Source organism: Clarias gariepinus, chromosome 21 (assembly GCF_024256425.1).
Source record: "Clarias gariepinus isolate MV-2021 ecotype Netherlands chromosome 21, CGAR_prim_01v2, whole genome shotgun sequence".
NCBI classification, from domain to species: Eukaryota; Metazoa; Chordata; class Actinopteri; order Siluriformes; family Clariidae; genus Clarias; species Clarias gariepinus.
This window is the reverse complement of record NC_071120.1, coordinates 14,907,488-14,929,877: the sequence shown is the minus strand read 5'-3', so window position 1 is coordinate 14,929,877 and position 22,390 is coordinate 14,907,488. Positions and strand designations below refer to the sequence as shown.

General features: G+C 41.9%; 1 protein-coding gene across 1 annotated transcript; it reads right to left on the bottom strand.

The window, feature by feature from the left end:
* Positions 1-2,154: 2,154 nt before the first annotated feature.
* Positions 2,155-22,319, bottom strand: LOC128509470 (E3 ubiquitin-protein ligase MYLIP-A-like). Its single transcript, XM_053481226.1, has 7 exons — positions 22,122-22,319; positions 19,092-19,282; positions 11,613-11,798; positions 8,125-8,322; positions 7,586-7,750; positions 6,335-6,746; positions 2,155-3,363 (listed from the first exon to the last, which is right to left on the bottom strand). The coding sequence occupies exons 1-7, from the start codon at positions 22,206-22,208 to the stop codon at positions 3,184-3,186; spliced, it is 1,419 nt and encodes a 472-aa protein (XP_053337201.1). The 5' UTR covers positions 22,209-22,319; the 3' UTR covers positions 2,155-3,183.
* Positions 22,320-22,390: the final 71 nt, after the last annotated feature.

Below are 22,390 nucleotides of genomic sequence, written 5' to 3'. Positions count from 1 at the left end.
ATATTATCGTCCCTGCACTGGCTACCTGTTCAGTTTAGAATTAATTACAAAATAGTACTACTTACATACAAGGCTTTAAATGGTTTAGCTCCCACATACCTAACCAGTCTTCTGATACGCTATAATCCACCACGTTCCTTAAGATCACAAAACTCCAGACTTCTGGTAATTCCCAGAATTTTAAAATCTACAAAAGGGGGGAGGGCATCTTCATATTTAGCTCCAAAACTTTGGAATAGCCTTCCAGACAGTGTTCGGGGAGCAGACACGGTTTCACAATTCAAAAGTAGACTCAAGACGCATCTCTTTAATCTGGCATACGCGTAACTCATCCCATAACCTCATACTCCAGTACACCTATCCTGAATGGCAACTACGCTAATTCTCTCCATCTTTTCTGTATTTTTCTACCCATCCCGAGGCATCTGGAGATTGTGCCAGCTTTAGTAGACAAAGGCCAACCCTGCGAGGTTTCTGAGGCATCCAGAGAAGGACCAGCTCCAGCTGGATTCTGCTTTATGATGGCTGGAGCTACACATCCTGCTCCTGTGCATCCAGTGACCCAGACCCAATCTGCCCTCTGCACCTACTGACTCCCTGTGCTGAACTGGACTTCATGTTAATCTACACAACTTCTGTTATATTGAACTGTCACCTACACAACACACATGATGTTATTTCTATCTGTTATCACCCAGATGAGGATGGGTTCCCTGATTGAGTCTGGTTCCTCTCAAGGTTTCTTCCTATTGCCATCTCAGGGAGTTTTTTCCTTGCCACCGTCGCCGTCACCCTTGGCTTGCTCATCAGAGACATTTCTTTCATCATTCATTCATCTAATTATTATCTAGACACATTTTTCTCACACATACACACTTCCAAATATTTTCTTTTCTTTTCTAAAAAAAAAATATTATAATTCTTTAATTTTTGTGAAGCTGCTTTGAGACAATGACCATTGTTAAAAGCGCTATATAAATAAAATTGAATTAAAATTGAATTATGCTCCACCATCTATGCTACTCTACTCTGTTACACCATGGCATACTATACCATACTCCATAATGTATTGTACTTTACTCTATACCATACTCTACTATGTTCCACCATACCATACTATAACAGTCTCTGTACTGTATTATCTCCTTTATTCTATCCCATACAGTACCATACCATAATCCACCTCTACACTACTCTATTAACACCACCCTATTATAATACTATACTCTATTGTACTATAATGTATTATACAACAATATACTATACATGGTTACCTCAAGGTAAAAATAGTGAGAGAACCTGAGATCTGAGAGTTGTTCAGGGAGATCACAAGATCCTGGCATATAGGGAAATCACCTGACATAAACAGCAGCTCAGTTTTGCAAGCATTGAGTTCCAGCTGATAAGTCCCCATATTCACAATGAGATATCTAAAAGAAGTGAAAAGCGAGCGTCTGCATCGTTCTAACTGGTGGAAAATGTGAGCGGACCAATTGGTTTGTTTGGCTTGAAATGATGATTTCCAGCTGTGGAATATCTTAATTGACTGACCAACACCACTTGCACAATACAGGAATCCGTACAGTCCTGACCTCACTCCAAGCCACTTCCACACGTTTAAAGGAGTTCCAGGGAGGCCAGGGGCAGTCCGATCATGGCTCTGGTGTACTGAAGACTTTCTACCTTGAAGGTATCCAAGCACTAGTGAAACACTGGGATAAGTGCATTAGTGTAGCGGGGGATTATATAGAGAAATAAAGGCAGTTTTTATGCACAATCAAAAAATTCCGGTTTCACTTGAACACCTTATAATTAGCTCGGAAAAGTTCTTATCCTGCACCCTTCTGCTCGTCTACATTTACACATAAGGAAACTGACTGAAGTAAGCCTTGATTGTCTATTAATTGCTTTCAGATTACAATACCGAGTTACATACATGCCTGAGGCGGGACTCGAACCCTTGACCCCAGGCAAGAAGTACGTCTTCAACATCAAATAATGAAAGAGCAATTAGAATGAAATTGCTTAATATGTGAACAAAATATAATTAAAAAAAATGTGCTTGCCAATTTATTTTAAAATGCAATAAAAACACCCAAAACATTTTTTATGCTTAAAAATCACAACTTTATTAATACCTCTTGTTCAAGAAAATATAAAAAGATTCTACAGTCGTGGCCAAAAGTTTTGAGAATAACACAAATATTAGTTTTCACAAAGTTTGCTGCTAAACTGCTTTTACATCTTTGTTTCAGTTGTTTCTGTGACGTACTGAAATATAATTACAAGCACTTCATACGTTTCTAACCCAATCAGCCTGACTTAATGATCTCCACATAATGATCTCCAGCCTTGTGCTCGTCAACATTCTCACCTGAGTTAACAAGACGATTACTGAAACGATCTCAGCAGGTCCTTTAATGACAGCAATGAAATGCAGTTGAAAAGGTTTTTTTGGGATTAAGTTAATTTTCATGGCAAAGAAGGACTATGCAATTCACTCTTCATAACATTCTGGAGTATATGCAAATTGCTATTATAAAAACTTAAGCAGCAACTTTTCCAATTTCCAATATTTATGTAATTCTCAAAACTTTTGGCCACGAATGTACAAGTACAGGGCATAGTTTTTGCTTCAAATAAACAGAAACAAAATCTATTCATATAAAATGGGGGGAAAACTTAAACAAGCGAACATAAATTTCGCCCCTGCAGTGACTGGGTCAGGAATAAAGAAAATTAATTCCTCATTTTTTTTTGACAATAGTCTGTGCAAAGCAAGAATGTGCATAACAAACACACTGTGTTACTGCTACATTAAGGCCTCGAAGCCTTAAACTCCCCGGTAAAGGTGTCAATATTTTTCCATTCACATCCAAAAAACAAGTAAAAAAAAAAAAAAAAAAAAACTATTACAATTGCACCAAGTATCATATCCGTTGCATGCGAGGGTGATGGACGAGTGAGGCTGAACTTATCACAGGGTTAAACATTTGAGATCCTTAAAACGTACCTCTGTAGGCTTTAGCCTCTCCGACTCCATACTAAAGTATTAATAAGACCAAGCACTAAAAAATAACACACACAAATAGTTGTTTATCAGATCAACTGATAGACTTAAATTAAGACGAAAAAAGTACAAAAGTCTCTTCATTGGTGCTTTAAGAACACGAGCAAATCGGTTCAGGTCTGGCAGAGTTTGTCGTCGCTGCAGTTATCGGCGTTGGTGCAGGTTTGTGTGGCCATGGAGCGGCGGATGGGCGCGGGACTGCCAGTGCCCACCGTCAGGTTCAGCAGGCTGGAGCAGGTGGGCAGGTACACGTGCTGGATGTGTTCCACCTCAGAGCGACACACTGGACATGACTGCAGAGAGAGACACACACATTCATATCAGCATTTATATATACAGTACATAAGTCATGAACTGTTACAGCAACAAAAACAACAAATTGAAATGGGAAAGAAGAATTAAGGTGGAAAATTCCGGCACGGTGCGACATAAGAAATAAAGAAATGTGATGCAGAGTAGGCATGGGATGATAACCGGTTTCAAGGTTTACCGCGGTTTGAAAAAGTCACGGTTTCAAAACCGCAAACAAAAAAAGTTATACCGTTCCTACGATATGTGCATTTTTTGTGTCGTCAAAGTGAAAGCGCAGGACTCCCTACTAGGTTGTGTGCGCACGTACCTGCAGCGAAAACAATACAGCCCCTCCCCCACCGGTTACTGCTGGCAGGCGCGTGTATGTGATTGTGCACGTGATCCGCAGTCAGTGAGACTCAGCAGTAATTTAAGTTCAGGATGGCCGAAGGAGGTGAACCCCCACAACATTTCCCCCTGTCAAAAAAGACCAAGTCAGCGGTGTGGGATTTTTTTGGGTACCGGAAAAATTCTGACGGCCACGGCTTGGAAGAGGAAGGTCAACCGACATGCAAATCATGTTTAAAAAGAGTCGCTGCTAAAGGAGGCAATAAATCAAATATGATTTCTCATCTACGAGAGCACCATCCAGCACTCTTTGCTAAATTTAAGGTGAGTTGTTAACTTAAAGCTGTCTTGAAATGAACTTTTGCAAACATCCAAGTTACCGAGTCAGATAACACGGCTAATTAATAAACATTAGCTAACATCAACTAATTTCCTCTTGTACGTTATTTTACAGAGTGGGGAATAGCAGACTATATGTACTAACGTTACGTTTCTGTGATTGAACATTAGTACAACAATTAAGTTAAGGTAAATCACGTCTTTGCTTTTAAGCCTTCTGCCACGTTAACATCTTTTCAAAATCACGCAATAAAAAAAAAACAACAACAACAACTCGCTGGCTCTCACGTGTCTTTGAGTGTTCGTGAACTGATGAGACTGTGTGTGCGCAGTACACTCGCACTCTCTGCGTTAATATGCATCAACACTGAAATTAAAATTTATTTTAGAGCATTATTTTGATATTTTTAGCAGTACTATTTGTTTTTACACACAAAAAAATAAATAATGTAATTAGTTGTTTTTGTTAAATCTAGTATATGTTTATTTATGTTGATTATTGTTGAGCTGCAGGTTTAGGCTCGCACAAGTGACTGCAATTTAATTTAATTAAGAAGATTCAATTATTTATTTTTATTATTTTGCCTGATGTTCAATGTTACAAAATGTTTATATGTTTCCTAAAATAAAATATACTGTGTTCAGTTGGGAAAAAAAGAGTTGTTTTTTTTACCCAGACATTTAAATATAACATTGTAAAGCAGTAATTACAATACCGTGATACCGTGAAACCGTGATATTTTTATTCAAGGTTATCATACCGTCAGAATCTTATACCGGCCCATGCCTAATGCAGAGTTAATGAGTGTATTACACTACAACATTTGGTACATTTTTGCCCAAGGTTTTGTTTGAAGTTTTTTTTCTTTTTTCTTTTGAAGTTAGGCAGGGTTCCCCTAAGGGTTCTTGGGTTCTAACATGGGTTCTATTTGGAAGTCATTTAATGCCAAAAAGCCCAAAAACAATTTACCCGAGTCCAGAAGCGGCTACACATTTTTATTATTTTTTTATTTCATGCAATTCATTTTATGAGAGTCTGCTCTTAAAAAAATATTAATAAAATAAATTAAATTCCTTGTTTTGTTCGGTCAATTGGATATCCCCCTAACATGACATCATATAAGAAGCTCCCCTCCCACCCCAGCTGTGCTCAACTCTTCTGTTCTTTGGAGAGGCGTGGCTCATCAGTAGCTCATTTACATACTGTAGACACCAAAACAGCACACATGGAAGAGGAGTGAAATAAAGGGAATTTGAAGTATATCACAAGAGCTAAAACACAAGGCCCCATCCAGGGTCACCATGTGGATGAGCTCCTGTAGCACCCAATCGGTCTCCTCGCCTCAGATGGGGAAATATCAGTCCCTCATTAACAAGCGGATTAACCGAGACTAAGTTTAATTCCCCAGCACGGCTCCTAAACCGGCAGCAGTTCGGCCCCAATTGTGCTACGAAACGACTGTCAGGTTAATTCAATCTAATCCCTTCATCAGCTTCCCGGCTTTCACAACCGATTTCAGTAGGGCTTTGATTCCTTTTAATGTCTTCATGTCCCTTCGCTGCTCTTGCAAGCTCAGAGACGAGAGTCGGCTTTTTAGTCGGCGTAGCCTGAAGCTGGGGAATTATTATTCCTCCGACAGAACATAAAATAACTCTGAAGACAATTATGTTACAGTCCAACTCAGTTTCTGTCTTCACCATTTAACCGCCCTTAATGTTTCCCCCCTCTTAGCATTTTATTAGTTTTTTATTGTCTTTGTTTTTTATTTATTTATTTATGCTTGTGTAATTTTCTTTCCATGCGTAAAGCTTTCTTCGTTCTTGGTTTCAGTTTTGTTCTTTTGTCTCTTACAACCTTAGGATGTTAATAAAAGGTCGAACACAAAAGATAAAATATATAAAAATAAAGAAACAATCTAATATATAAGAATTTAGTGAGGTTAACGAGCGATCGTTAACCACCTTTAGGAATAGAACAGATTGAAATCTATTAACTGATGTTTGTTTTGCATAATATTTCTCAGGAACACACAATCTGATTAACTTGTACAGAAGAAGGGGACGCACTTAGTTTAGGGAGTAGGCAGTTTTGCACATTTTGTACGAAAGGCAAGTGTAGTACCTTTTTTTTTTATTCGGTTTGGAATTATAATTTTTGTTATATATGTTGTTAGATTTGTTTAAAAAAAAAAAAAAGTTTTTTTTTTATTAAACGATTATTGGTTGTTAATGTTAACTATTGATTCAAAATTCACATTTCTTTAGGTCCATGTTTTTGCGTCTAACCTGGAGCTGCGCGGCACAGTTTTCGCAGCACACAGTGTGGCCGCAGGAGCAGAATGCGGCGTCGATCTCCTCCTCGCAGCACACCATGCACAGAAAGGCCTCGCGCAGCTTCTGCAGCTTCTCCTGGAGCATGCGGTTCTGCCGACACCCGCCACACTCTGGGACGCCCTCCTGTTTGTGCCAGGGCGACCGTGAGGATGAAGACCGTGCACCCGACTGGAACATCAGGTCCACGATGCTGGCGTTGTACAGCGCCCGCCTGGCGTAGTCGTACACCTCTTTGGACGTCCGGCGGATGTCGAAGACGTAATTCTTGCCCAGGTTGACGTTCTCGTTGAGGAAGAGCAAAGCCAGGTGGCCCTTGAAGTCACGGCTGTACTGCATCATGACTGCATTCGTTACAGTGTCGCATCTGAGGAAAGAAAATGTTCGATTCCTTGTTTACGGATAGAAGAATTACAACGTTGGCATGTTTGTAATAACGCATGAACAAACCTCAACCTTAACTACATTAATACAAGGCGAAAATCACTGCAGCTTATATGAAAGGAGCTTCGAATAAAACACTACGCTCGGTTAGAGATTTCTCCAAGACAATAAAGAATAATCCTGCAGGTTAGAGATGACTTCTCCTTTCTCAGCTCACAGTGGAACAATTCAAACTGCTGAGACACACAGATTCTTCCACATAAGAACAAACTGTGGAATAGATCTTGGACAGGACCACTGTGTCGTGCTGATCTACTTTATATATATATATATATATATATATATATATATATATATATATATATATATATATATATATAAAAATAAATAAAAGTGTGGTGGAATCTTTAAATGTTTAGCGTAAGCGTGTGATCGCGCTCATTAAGCCTGAGAATGTGAACTCTTGAAAATGTGTTACTACAGGAATGTGTGAAGAGTGTCGCGTATAATCATAGTCCCTACAGCGAAGGGGGTGTTTAACAGGACAGAGTCCACCAAACAGATTACACTGTGGATGATGGACGTTCGAGTCAAACCGGGACTTGATAAAATTTCTAATTTCCATGTTTGGGGAGTTACTGGAAGGCCAGCGTTTCAGACAGGCATTAATTCGTATTCTGGGAAAACCTTCTACCGCGATGCTATCTAGTGAAAGATCTGGATAACGAGCATTAGTGAAGCAGGGGATCTAGCCCTTGATCAAAAGTCCCGGTTTGACTTGAACACCCTTGGTATATTGTGTACATAAGGCTGTGAGCTCACTTGTAAAAGGTGTGCGTCTCAGTGATGGCCCGGTACAGCCCGCTAGCCGCCCGGTTGCTGATCAGCTTAAACAGCATGACCACGCTGTCGCTGCTTTCCTTCGTGACAGTCAGATACACACTCTTCCTCGACTGTGTGGTGATTTGGATTAAAGGATAAGAAATCCTGTTGAGAGGAAAAACAAAACACCATGACGTTAGATGAGTGCAGTTGAACCGACATGAATGACCCATGTGAAGGAAATCATCATGACCTTGATGGTACTTTAGGCTCGATATACAGTAGTAGTAAAACCGTTCTTAAGGTTTACTACATAAAAACTAAATCGAGCCTCTCCAAATCTAAAACAATAATAAATAGCTATTTAGACATGATGTTGTAGTGGAAAGCTAACTAGAGCGACAAACTCGAACATCAAACACTTCCTGATCTAAAATGTTAAGAGAACAGAACACAGTGGTGGTAGCATCACATTTCGGACATGCTTTCTATTCAGGCCTTGGACACTGCGTTCAAGACGGGCGAAGCTTTTTCAGTACCTGTTGACCAGGCTGAAGTCGTCCCTGCAGATGGCGATGCCGTCAGGTCCCACTCCGATCGCCAGGCTCTGGCCCTCTGCGTCCCGCGCCCAGTGCCACTCCACGCCAAAGTGCTCAAGAGACGCCACCAGCTGCAGGGCCTGATACTCCACTGAGCCCTGGGTCAGCCCCTCCAGTGCCTTGTGCTTGGCTATGATGCTGCCAAGCAAAAAAACACACATTCAACATTAAGGATGTAGGTATACCTCCGACAATAAAAGGTGTAATCAAAAGATATTGTCCCTTATTCAGTGGTGCACAGTTTGGGATGTTCAATCAAACACAGCGTTTTCCGTGCATTCGACCTAGCTGTCATGATTTCTTAGAGAGAGAGAGCGAGAGAGCTGGAACATCCTGAACTGTAATGTCAGACGGTACACAGAGTACCTGAGGCAAAACTCCCGCCATCACAGTCAGTTTCTCTTAAAGCACCTTCCTCTGCAAAACATATCGTCCTAATATCATTTACAAGCCGGGCGCATTTTTTAACCCCGGCTTTTGATCGAACTAAACATCTTCGTAAAAAATTTATCACACGGATGCGGTACGGTGCTGTAATCACATCCCCTGAAGGCAACACAGAAGTTTTATTTATACAAAAAAACACCATTACGGAACGGGGAAACACCGCTGTGTTTGGATGGACATGAACTCTGACCTCAAACACACACACGCATGTTTTAATTGGCTCTTTCCCAAATGCCACTGAGGATTTCGCTCTCAGACGTGTTGGGATATAAAAAGTGCATTTAGATCATGATTATCCTTCGCAGATATGAGAGTCAGGTTATGATAATGCAGCAATAATTTGACATGGAGCATTAAAGTGAGTGTTCAGTCTTCTACAAAAGATTATTAACTGCTATTAGACTGATTTATGTTGTAATCTGAAAGAGATTAGTGACTGCAAAGTGTTGGTCGGGGAGAGTGTAGCCAGACAACACAGAATGGTGGTGTGTAAAATAACCCTGGTGGTGAGGAAGGTGAAGAGGACAAAGGCAGAGCAGGGGACAAAGTGGTGGAAGCTGAGAAAGGAAGAATGTTGTGTAGTCTTCAGGGAGGAGTTGAGACAGGCTATGAGTGGTCAGGAAGTGCTTTCAGTTGACTGGACAACTACAGCCAATGTGATCAGGGAGACAGGAAGGAGGGTACTTGGTGTATCATCAGGTAAGGCAAAAGTGGACAAGGAGACTTGGTGGTGGAACGAGGAAGTCCAGGAGTGTATACAGGGAAAGAGGCTAGCTAAGAAGAAGTGGGACACTGAGAGGACTGAAGAGAGTAGACAGGAGGACGGGGAGATGCAGCGTAAGGTGAAGGTAGAGGTGGCAAAGGCCAAACACAGAGCATATGAGGACTTGTATGCTAGATTGGATAGTAAGGAGGGTGAGGTGCATCTGTACAGGTTGGCGAGGCAGAAAGATAGAGATGGGAAGGATGTGCAGCAGGTTAGAGTAATTAAAGATAGAGATGGAAATGTACTGACAGATGCCAGGAGGGTAATGGGAAGAAGGAAGGAGTACTTTAAAGAGTTGATGAATGAGGAAAACAAAAGAGAACAAAGAGTAGAAGAGGTGACTGTTGTGGAACAGGAAGTAGCAAATATTAGTAAAAGTGAGGTGAGAAGGGCATTGAAGAGGATGAAGAGTGGAATGGCTGTTGGTCCTGATGACATACCTGTGGAGGTATGGAAGTGCTTAGGAGAGGTGGCAGTAGAGTTTCTAACTAGTTTGTTTAACAAGATCTTGGAGAGTGAGAGGATTCCAGAAGAATGGAGGAGAAGTGTATTGGTGCCAATTTTTAAGAACAAGGGAGATGTGCAAAGCTGTGGCAATTATAGAGGTATAAAGCTAATGAGCCAGACAATGAAGCTGTGGGAAAGAGTAGTGGAAGCTAGGTTAAGGGCAGAGGTGAGCATTTGTGAGCAGCAACATGGTTTCATGCCTAGAAAGAGTACATCAGATGCAGTATTTGCTTTGAGGATGCTGGTGGAGAAGTACAGAGAAAGTAATAAAGAGTTGCATTGTGTCTTTGTGGATTTAAAGAAGGTGTACGACAGGGTGCCGAGAGAGGAGCTGCGGTTTTGTATGAGGAAGTCTGGAGTGACAGAGAAGTATGTTAGAGTGGTGCAGGACATGTATGAGAGCTGTAAGACAGTGGTAAGATGTGCTGTAGGTGTGACAGAAGAGTTCAAGGTGGATGTGGGTCTGCATCAAGGGTCGGCTCTAAGCCCCTTTTTGTTTGCTCTGGTGATGGACAGGATGACAGATGAGGTTAGACAGGAGTCTCCATGGACTATGATGTTTGCAGATGACATTGTGCTTTGTAGCGAGAGCAGGGAACAGGTGGAAGAAAATTTGGGGAGGTGGAGGAATGCTCTGGAAAGCAGAGGAATGAAGGTTAGCCGCAGTAAGACGGAATACATGTGTGTGAATGAGAGGAACCCAAGAGGAACGGTGAGGATACAGGGTGCAGCGGTAAAGAAGGTGCAGGACTTTAAGTACTTAGGGTCAACGGTCCAGAGCAACGGAGAGTGTGGAAAGGAGGTGAAGAGGCGGGTACAGGCAGGTTGGAATGAGTGGAGAAAAGTTGCAGGTGTGTGCGATAAAAGAGTATCAGCGAGAATGAAAGGAAAGGTGTACAGGACAGTGGTGAGACCAGCGATGCTCTATGGCTTAGAGACAGTGGCACTGAAGAAAAGACAGGAGGCAGAGTTGGAGGTAGCAGAGCTGAGGATGTTGAGGTTTCTCCTTGGGAGTGACAAGGATGGATAGGTTTAAGAATGAGTTCATCAGAGGGACAACCCATGTTAGATGTTTTAGAGATAAAGTCAGAGAGGCCAGATTGAGGTGGTTTGGACATGTTCAGAGAAGAGATGGTGAATATATTGGTAGAAGGATGCTGAGGTTTGAACTGCCAGGCAGGAGGTCTAGAGGAAGACCAAAGAGGAGATTTATGGATGCAGTGAGAGAGGACATGAAGTTAGTTGGTCTGAGAGAAGAGGATGCAGAGGATAGGGTTAGATGGAGGCAGATGATTCACTGTGGCGACCCCTGAAAGGGAACAGCCGAAAGACAAAGAAGAAGAAGACTGATTTATGCTTCTGCATCAAGTCTACATAGAGCCTAAGCAAGCGGCCTACGACGTTGTGTCCGCGACACTCTGCAGTTACAACACCGAACCTCTAGTAGGCGATGTTTCTGAGTCTCTTGGACACTTTCTGCTGAGTGTTTTATTTCACACACTACGGGCAATTTGGGAACGCCAATTGGCCTTATCTGCAGGTCTTTGGACTGCTGGAGGAAACCGGAGTACCTGGAGGAAACCCACCAAGGACCACGCAAACTCCATGCACACAGAGACGGGAATTGAACCCGAACAATAAATAGCAGACTTCACAATTTACGAACATTGCAAAAGCATCACAGCAAATTATGCGCTATCTCACGTACCTATTAACCGTCTCTTGGTCTGGATCTTTTCTGCACAGCTCGGTGTACCAGTATTTGGCAGTGTTCTGGTTGTAGTCGCCAAACTCGGCCTGCGCCACGAGGGCGCTGAGCTTCACGGCCTGCTCCGAGCACATGCGCAGGTGACCGCAGTGCAGATCCTCTTTAACATGCATGAAGAACAGGTGCCTGAGAGACAGAGAGAGAGAGAGAATATGAAAAAGCTGAACATGTGGTTGCTGCGTGATTGGGCTGCAACATATGATTACAAACTACTAGAGATGAGGGATCCGACCAAAACGTGTCAGGGTTTACGTGCCCTTATGTTGTGGAACAAGTTTCAAGTTATAGCAGTTTTAAAAAGATCGCTTCCTGAACTGCATCCATTTACAGCCCCGACGCTGCTCGAGTGTTCCTCAGAAACTATTTCACATGCAGAAGTGGGAATCATAAGGGGTTCAACCTAAACACAGGCGTAACAGGAAGGCCGAACCGCACTCTCACTATCAGCATGGAAAATGCAGAAGCACAGAGTTTACTGTTCTCTAACCCGCATGTGGTGTGAAGTGGTTTGACTTTCACTCCGCTGCCTCCCTCCCTCCCTTACACACACACACACACACACACACTTTCGTATGTCTTATCAGACTCGGCGCTGAAGCCAGATGTGCTGCTGTTCTGCGGAGAATTTGCTCCTGTGTGATAACGAAAGAGTCGACTTAAGCTGCCTCGGCGTGCGCTATCTGGACTTGCCTACATTGGGGGTGTTACACCGCGTACAAAACGACAAGCGCTGGCGAAAAAAAACGAGAGCGAGAGAGAGAGAGAGGTTACTGCTGGTCAATGGGCCGCGCTTCCAGGCAGAACAAGCGATGTTCTGCGATTCTCAGATGAAACAAAAAGGTGGAAGATGTTAAGAAGGAGGCAGTGGAGGGGGAGGGGGGGGACGAGTTGAGGGTTACTATAGTGCACACGTACTGTATGAACAAGAGGCACCGGTTTGCCGTGTGGAGCAAAAAAAAACAAAACAAGATCTTTCCAGCTGCTCTTGTGCAGGCGCGCGTGCAGCTGCCGCATTAATGCAGTGACACGCTGAGATCTCGTCAAACTCAAGATATGAATATCACGACTTTGTGAGCGTCGGATCTTTAAAACGCGTCCTTATTGACAGACATCTGGAAGTCCGTAATGATGGACGGATAAACATTTACTGAGATTTAAGACGCTCTTCGCTGTTTAATACGATCATCTCAGTGGAAGGCGAAACAGATTCCCATATTGTGTGTGTGTGTGTGTGAGCAAGCAGGCAGGCAGAGACAGGCTGCTGAGTCAGTGTAATCGTATTGGCTCCCGAGAGCCGGCCAAACGATGACGGATGCACTTCAGCTCATCTTGACTTCACTTGGGGATATCCTCAGCTCGAAAAGTCCAATCCTGAGAGCTGTATCGATTGCTCACACGTTTATGTGTCTAAAAATTAGAAAAGAATAATAAAATAGAGGCTATTATTTTTATTTTTGATAAAATAAGTCAAGAGGAGAAGAAGAAGAAGATCGTCACCATGCCAGGTGACGGTTAACTCGAGGCAATAAATCAACACGTGTCGGGCGAGTCTGCGTTTGAGTTCAGTTAAGTTAAAGTCTCGATCGCACTCTCTCTCTCTGAATCTGCTGAAACATGACGGGTTTGTTGTGGATTTTTAAAGAGCTGATAACTGAGTGGACTGTGAACTTTTACTCAACACGCACGAACGTCTCTCAAGATTTGATTTAAGGAAGAAATACAGAGACATAAACAAGCCCTTCTGCGTGATATCATCAGTGTAATTACTGAACCAGTAAAACCAGGAAGCGCTCACAGAGAAAAAAAAAATGAATAAAGCAGGTTACTTCTGGATATGGGCCATAGGTGAGGAGTCACGTGTGCGAAAGAGCCACGCCTCCCAACAGAGGGGTCACGTGTGCTCAAGAGCCACGCTTTCTAAAGAGGGGTCACGTGTGCTAAAGAGCCACGCTTCCTACAGAGGGGTCACGTGTGCGAAAGAGCCACGCTTCCTACATAAGGCTCACGTGCCACCAAGGAGTCACGTATATGAAAAGGAGTCACGTCGGGGCATCATGTGTATGAAAGAGTCACGTCCCCTATCGAGGGGTCATGTGCGTTAGAGGCACGCTTCCTACCGGGGAGTTACGGGCACTAAAAGGCCACGGCCTCCGGAGGCGTCATATGTACAGGAGTCACATCCACCTGAGTTGCATCACGTGCTAAAGTGTCTTGCCCCTTATCGAGGCGTCACGAGCACTAAAGAATCACGCCCCACTAAGGCGTCAAGTGTGCAGACACACCTCTGCAGGGTCGAGACATTTCTGGAAGTGTCACGACTTTGATCCATTGATGGAAAAACAAACAAACAAACATGCACGCAGTTTTTTGTCAGCTCACATCCCGTCTGAACAAAGCAAACTCCCCTACAGCCGGGTGGTCCGACAGATATTTAAATAACAGGGGAAGGGGAAGAGACATCTGCTTTACAGAAGGACTGGACAGTGTCCAGAGACGTATTATAACATCATCATCATCATCACCACGCACGTTTAGGACACGGCTGTTTGTCGAGCAAACTGTAATCAAGCGTTTGTGCTTTATTACTTGTATATTTTATTGCTAAAAGTTTTTGATATTATATTCTTATTTCATATTCTTTATTTGAATAGGTTCTTTTCATACTTTTTTTAAATTTTATTTATTTTTTTAGATCATGAGCGGTTTTCACTGCATATCATAGTGTGTGTGAGACTACGTGACAAAATTCAAATGTGAACCCTTCACGTTGCTTTGGAGGAATTCTGGCCCACTTCATCGCGAGATTGTTTTAATTCAGCCACGTTGGAGGATTTTTAAGCCAGTGTTGCCAACTTGGTGACTTTGTCGCTATATTTAGCGAGTATTCAGACCTCTCTAGCGACACGATTTTAAAAAACGACCAACAACTTTTTCTGGTGTTACTGGAGACATTCGGAGACTTTGATGTGTACCAAAGCATTCCTAGGCTGCGTATAAAAAAATCCAAACAAACAAACAAAAAAAAAAACGAACTCCGCCAGAGTGTCTCTTTTGAGTCACTTTAGCCGGTCCCAAGCCCGGATAAAGGAAATGTGACATTAAAAAAAAAAAAAAATTCTTAAAAAAAAAAAAAAGAAGAAAAACTAACATTAAACTAATTAACACTAGCTTCTATGTTCCTTTTGTATTCTATTAATTTTCTATTTTCATAATAATAATAAAAAAACCTTGCAACATGTACTGTGTTAAGCTAATAAGCTAACTGACAAGTTAGCGCAAAGGGACATTTTGCAAAGCGGCTACAATTTATTTTGTTTAGACAGACTCTGTTTCTATCTGTCTATTGTTATTATTAAAGAAAATAGCACAAAAAACAACTCAAGGGCTTGTAAAAACATTTTTATTTTTAACGGTAGAAATGTCAATTTTGGAGTCAGTGGTCCGAGCACAACGTAATAATCATTGTATGATAAAATGACTCGTGGCATGAATCTACACGGGGCGCTTCAGTTTCCGCTGAACCCAAACAGCAAAAGAACATGATAATAATAATCTAAAGAATAATAATCATCTTGATTTTAGCTGTTTATGTCCAGCATTGAATAATTATTTAATTAATAATAATTAAAGCTGCTCACACCACGCGCAAAAAAAATGCTGTGTTTAATCAGCAAGTATATGTCGCCTCTCTTTATGATAGATGAATATTCTGACTGAAACAAAGCTGCTTGTGTCGGCTCATATTGGGAGCATTTTGATCAAAGGGGAGATGAAAAGTAAAAGTGTGTACCAACAACACAGCACAATGCATGTGTGTGAATGGCTGAAATGTGGTTGTGAATAAGCCTTTTAGTTATTGTAAAATGTTCGCGTGAACCCAGGGCGCGCGTGTGCGCTCCTTCACTTTGCCGAGTTTTGATCTAAAGTCAGATGAATGACTTATGAGATATGAGATAATATGAGAGATTTCTAAGAGATTTCTCTTTCCCAGAAATATAACAAACACACATTTATACGTGTTAAATAAGCGCTGTCTTTCTGGCGCTGTGCGAAACGGTGATACAGCGCAACAGGGGTGCTGGGATATGAAAATGTAATTTGTTAAAATGTTTCATAATTTATTAAAGAACATTATGATGATCATAACAGCCTACTGCATTTAATTCTTATAATAACGCAAAAACACATCGACATCTGCTCACGCAGTAGCATGTCCTGACAATGTTAGAATTTTTATGGTCATTTATTTTTGTTTATTTCAGTTAATTAATCTACTACAAATTTAAAGAACACTAAATATAAGATGACAAAAAACATACATGTGTAGCTTTTCTAATTACACATGATACAATCTAAAGGCTCACTGTGTTAACGTTTACTTTGCTTAAATTGGATCCTAGCGTATTATTGCTCTTTTGTTTTTATTTATTTTGAGTGCTTTTATTAAAAATAAATAAAATTATATAAAAAACAAACAGGATATTCGACAGAAGAAAGTTCATTTGTATAGTTCTAAACATATTTATGTTTTTTTTTTTTTTTTTTTACCTACTCACCTTTTGTTATGACATTACGCGATGATGTCATTTAGTGACTTCTAGGACAGCCAATGGCTACTTTCCTTCATGTTCCTGAGGAGTTGGCAAGGCTGTTTCGAGCATAAACGACCTGTTTAATGTCAAGCCATGGCCTTTTTCCCCCCCTTAATAAATACCACAGGTGGAGATACAATTCCCTTTATGTCTTCTTAGATTTGTACTCCTGGTTCATATTATCTATGACGTCATTGACTGAACAAATGTAACATTAGCTAGCGGCAAACTGGTAACATGTCGAGCGCGTGCTGTACGCTTTTACTTTATGTTGTTGTTGGTCTTTCGGCTGCTCCCGGCAAGGGGAATATTCAGCACAGGTTTTACCCCGGATGCCCTTCCTGACGCAACCCTCCCATTTTATCCGGGCTTGGGACCGGCACTGCATCCAGTGGCTGGGGGGTTTGGGCACTGGCTGGGAATCGAACCCAGGCCTTCCGCATGGCAGGCGAAACACCTACTTTATGTATAAATGAAAAATGTGCGCCGAGGGAGTTTTTCACGTCACGTGCGGAGAGCGTTACATAACCACAGACTTAACGTACATAGGGCGCGAAGCTCACACAACAGGTCAAGAGAGGAAGGGTAAGCACGTGAGGAGAGAAATGGAGGGAGAGATGACGTGATCGAAAGCGACAACGGTAGTCTTTTTTTTCTGTTTTTCCGAAAACCTAGTAGATTCTCCGGCTTTCGAGAACGGATCCGCTAATTACCCCGTCTTTCCCCGAGGCCATGTGGGCGTGTCAGAGACAGGGAGGGAAACATGAAGTCTGCTCCAGGCGTGTTGACTTTCTCTGTACTGTTGTATATGTATGTGTGTGCGCGCGTGCAGGCATGTGGGCGCGCGTGTGTGTGCGCGAGATCTTTTTTTTTTTTTTTTTAGCTTAGCAGGCGGGAAAAATGTGTGGACAACACTAAAATAAAACAATTTTAAAAAAGAGTGAAAGAAGAGTTGCTTCTGAATCATTTATACACTCGTGTGTGTGTGTGTGTGTGTGTGTGTGTGATGAGCTGTAGAGCTGCCGATGCGCATGACAGGCTTCATATCTGTAAGCAATAAAGTGCCCTCGAGCCGAGGAGATGTAGGGCAAAGGTGAACGCGAAAAGAGCATTCGAATGCAAGCCTCACCTGTGCATCTCTCTCTGACACACACACACTCACACACGCTAACACAGCCACGGGGTGAACAATGAAGTGCTTTCACAAGCAGCCAGGCTGAAGGGAGTCAGAAATGTTAAGCTGAAAAACAGACAGCTATCTATTTCTCCAGCAATAATGATGATGATGATGTCACTTCCCGCTAAGGGTGGACCGCCACTCAGAGTTCTGACGAGCCGGCCCGAGCTTCCAGTAAACGCAACACAATGCTGATGCTTAAAGCTGGTGGCAGTGGCACGGTCACACCCATCAGGTTGTTAACTCTCAATAGATGTCAAAGTGAAAGTTGTGTACATGCAGAAAGATCATGAGTCTTATCGCAGATGCTTCACTCGAATTATTCAGAAACACGGAGTCACTTCCTTTCTGTTCCTTTACAGGACGATGACGGAACAAAAGATCATGCGGAAGTTTTGCAACAGTGTGTGTGAATGTAAATCGATTCCCTTCCAAAGAAAAGGTGGTAGTGATGATGAATAAGAATAAAAAAAAACAACATGCGAGAAACATGACACCTCCAATACATAACCAGAAGAGATCAGGCTTTTCCAAACAACAAAGCACAGCATAGAAATGCACTGTGTCGAGCTTAGCACATGTTTCAACTAGAAAGGGCACATTTCCTGAAGAAAATGTGAGTGGCTCTTGCTGTGGCATTATAGTCATAGCTATGATGTCATAGCAGATCTTGGTCTCAATATTAAGTCTATGAGACTTTTTGGGGCGTTAATTGCCCCCACCCCTTAGAAAAGTCATAGCACCCCATTCATGGGTCTACGACAAACGTTGCGGGACTAGTTACGTGCCAAACTTTTGTACGGAAGAAGAAGAAGAAAAAAAAAAGAACAATAAGCCTGAGAGATAACAGTAGTGCTTCGCAAGCACCACTAATAAACCTGGATTTAGGCTAGAGCAAAACAGCGAAGAGGCTGCCGTCTGATTTGGTGCCATGCCCAAAAACTGTTAATTAAAATCTCGGGATGTGAACGTCATAGCCGGGCTTGAGTAAAATTCACCCATAAGAAGGCCGCTCAGGGTCACATGGATTTGTCTAATCTATCGTTCGTTATCTTACACCATATCGACAACGCGCATTGTACATTCTGATCTAAAAAGGGCTGGTCGATTTAAACCGAGATCACAGTTACGAGAGTAAAAACTCCTTTTATTTCTTCATATAATATCCCCTGCTACACTAATGCACTCACCCCAGTGTTTCACCAGTGCTTGAAAAGGATTACAGTCATGACTAGTCTAAGACGCCGGCATCCCAGGAACTCCTATAATCCCCCAAACATGAGGAAATGGCTTGGCGTGAGGTCAGGACTGTACAGGGGGAGGGGGAATGTCCCAATAACTCAGAAGCTGAATTCCTGTAACTGTATGTTGTTGTTGTTGGTCTATGTTGGTAATATGTTGTTGTTGGTCTATCGGCTGCTCCCGGCAAGGGGTCGCCACAGCGGAATACCCAGTCCGCACAACAACTTTGGACAGGCTGTACGCCGGATGCCCTTCCTGATGCATACAGTTCCAAAAAAATAAAAATTGCACGCACAAAAAAAAAAATTTAATAAAATGAGTGATCCCAGTTTTATGAATATAAAAGCTAATTTCCAGGATAGATCACATATAAAAGATGCCAAATCTGTTGCCTCGTGAAATAAGTACCTGGTTTGCTCTTGGAGCATTAAATGGGGCTCGACGAAGAACTTGACTCTCAGTCGGAGCCTGCAAGGAGTCACGCTGTCCATCTGCTGCGAGATTCGGTTCCTCAGGTTCAGCCACAAGTTCTCGCCTTTACTCCCAGAGAACTGCAGGCCAAAGTAGTCCACCTCGATGATTCCTAATTTCCTACATACCTGCAAAAAAACAACAACAACGAAACACAACTGATCAGTATAAATGTTATAAAAATGAGGACGACATCATGAAACTGTGATGGATCAAGAGTATGACTGGATTAGTGTGTGATTTATTTATTATTGTTAACAGTCTGGAAATGGACACACACATGTAATTATGTTTTGATGGGGATCTTATTTGTCATGATTTTTGTTTGTTGACTATCACACGTCAGAATATATATAAAACAGCATTTGTAAAAAAAAATAAAATAAATTCACATTTTTTAAGTCGTTTTACTTTCTAAAAAGAAATAATAACCATATAAGCACTTAAGTCAGCATTTAAAAGTTACATTCAGCATCAAAGCAGATCTGAAGGCTTTAATGAGGTTCCAAACGGACTCCTGACTTGATCATTACCTTTGATCTTAGTCTTTAACATTTCCGCTAAAATAACTTCGTTCATTCTATTTGAATGACTTCTCGATTCTGTGCGCGCTCGACTCTGCATGTACGCGCGCTCAACTTTGTCCACCGCATAACGCATACTATAATTTGTATAGTGTTTTTAAAATGGTCATTGTCTCAAAGCAGCTTTACAAAAAAAAATTATAATAATTTTAAGAAATTAAAATTATATTATTATATACTCAGCAAAAAAAGAAACGCCCCTTTTTCAGGACTGTGTATTTCAACAATAATGTTGTAAAAATCCAAATAACTTTACAGATCTTCATTGTAAAGGGTTTAAACAATGTTTTCCATGCATGTTCAATTAACCATAATCAATTAATTAACATGCACCTGTGGAATGGTCGTTAAGACCTTAAGAGCTTACAGAAAGTAGGCATTTAAGGTCACAGTTCTAAAAACGCAGGACACTAAAGAGACTTGTCTACCCCCTGTGAAAAACACCCAAAGAAAGATGCCCAGGGTCCCTGCTAATCTGCGTGAACGTGCATTAGGCATGCTGCAGGGAGGCATGAGGACTGCTGATGTGGCTGGGGCAATAAACTGCCATGTCTGCACTGTGAGACGCCTAAGACAGCGCTACAGGGAGACAGGAAGGACAGCTGATCATCCTCGCAGTGGAAGACCACGTGTAACAACACCTGCACAGGATCGGTACATCCGAATATCACACCTGCGTGACAGGTACAGGATGGCCACAACAACTGCCCGAGTCACACCAGGAACACACAATCCCTCCATCAGTGCTCAGACTGTCCGCAATAGGCAGTCCATGAGGAGGAGATGCACTGCAGTACTTCAAGCAGCTGGTGGCCACACCAGATACTGACTGGTACTTTTGATTTTGAGCCTCCTTTCATTCAGGGACACATTGTGAAACATTTTTAGTTTATGTCTTATGGTGTTGACTCTGTTAGTGTTCATACAAATATTTACACATTAATTTTACTGAAAGTAAAAACAGTTGAAAGTCAGAGGACGTTTCTTTTTTTGCTGAGTATATATAAGAATACATATGAAAAGTAATTATATAGGGGGAAGTATTGTAAATAAAGTTGTATTTATTTATAAATATTATAGTATTTATTTTTTATTCAGTAAAGTATTAGTATATACCAGTTTCGTTTGTCCATTGATTTTTTTTTTACTTATCTAATTATCCATATAGCTCATTGTTAGACTACAATGACTAAAATTCAAATCGGACAACTCGGTCGCTTTACTTATAAACCTTTGTTTACAACGCCTCCGTCATGCGGTCGATATTGCCAGCTGATAGAGGAGGAACAGCCAATCAGAAGTAGTGTGTGGATGTCTGTGATTGACTGGTTTTGTGGCAGTTTTGTAACACTAGACAAAGTTGAGTGAGCGTACAGGCAGAGTCGAGCGCGCACAGAAAATAAATGTTGCACGCGCATGCAGGCAGAGTCGAGCGCGCACAGAATCGAGAAGTCGCGCGTGCGCGGAGAACATGTTGAGCGAGCAGGGAAGACTCTGCACGCGCAGAATCGAGCTGTTGAGCGCGCAGTGGGGAAACTGCACGCGCATAGAGTGCTTTGTCTGCTCTCAAAATGTCAAACCCCGCGCTCAGATTTGTAGCAGGAATATAACGCCATAATTTTCTTGTACTGTTATAAAAATTCTAAATATAAACAAACAAAATACAGCTTTTTTTCTCAGAGGTAAACGGAAAAGTTGTTCAGCTGTTTAGTTTCACTATGTAGATGTTACACCCAGTGTAGTTACCGAAATCTTTGGTTTAGTTCTCATTGAGTGGCCACACTTCACTTCTACATTTCCACATTCCCCAATAGGCGCGTGGTCCGTTGCCTAGCAACACCGAACGAAACGAAGCATAATCGTGGTGTTTGCTTCGGTTACGACATAGCATAGTTTATTATCTGCTGTGGTAGATCTGATTTATTCAAACACAATAAGAAAGCTTTATATCCTCAGGAGGGGTCATTACATTGTTTTAGCATAGATCTGCTCCATCTAAAGCACTGTCACACTAAAAAACCATCCGACAGTTCAGAAGCTTCAAATAGAATGAACGAACTAATGATTTTTCTTAAAACGTTATAAAATAATTTATCTTATAAGTAGACACTTAGTGACTCCCATTAGAGACTCTGTAGTAGGTTTTCTCAGTTGAATATGAAAAAAAAATACCGCCGATTATCAACGCGGGAATGAATGGCGCATTGCCCAAGTGCAAGTTTATCTTGGAGCTAAACTATTTGCTTTGGGTGAAAGCGCCATCTAGCGATCATTGTGTGTCAGCGACACAGTTTCCCATTCAAAAAAATAAGCGGTCAAATGACCGGTGAACCGCGTTAAAAGTAGGTGTCACTGGCGCGGCGCTTCTAGTGTTAAACATCACCTTGTTCAGACAATCCTCTCCGTTCGCCTTCGCATCAACTTCCACCTCCATCACCACCGAGTCCGGCCGCGTCACATGACAAAGCATCCTGGGAATCGTGTTGATTGATCTATCTTTGGTTTTTCCCGATGCGTGATCAGAAATAAACAATAAAACACCCGTTGTCGGTCAGTACACCTCCACCGATCCCTTACCACACTTCCCTGAGCTCGCGTCTATCGCGCTCTACACTCTTTCTACTGTGACGTGCTGTTCCGCACGCTATATGA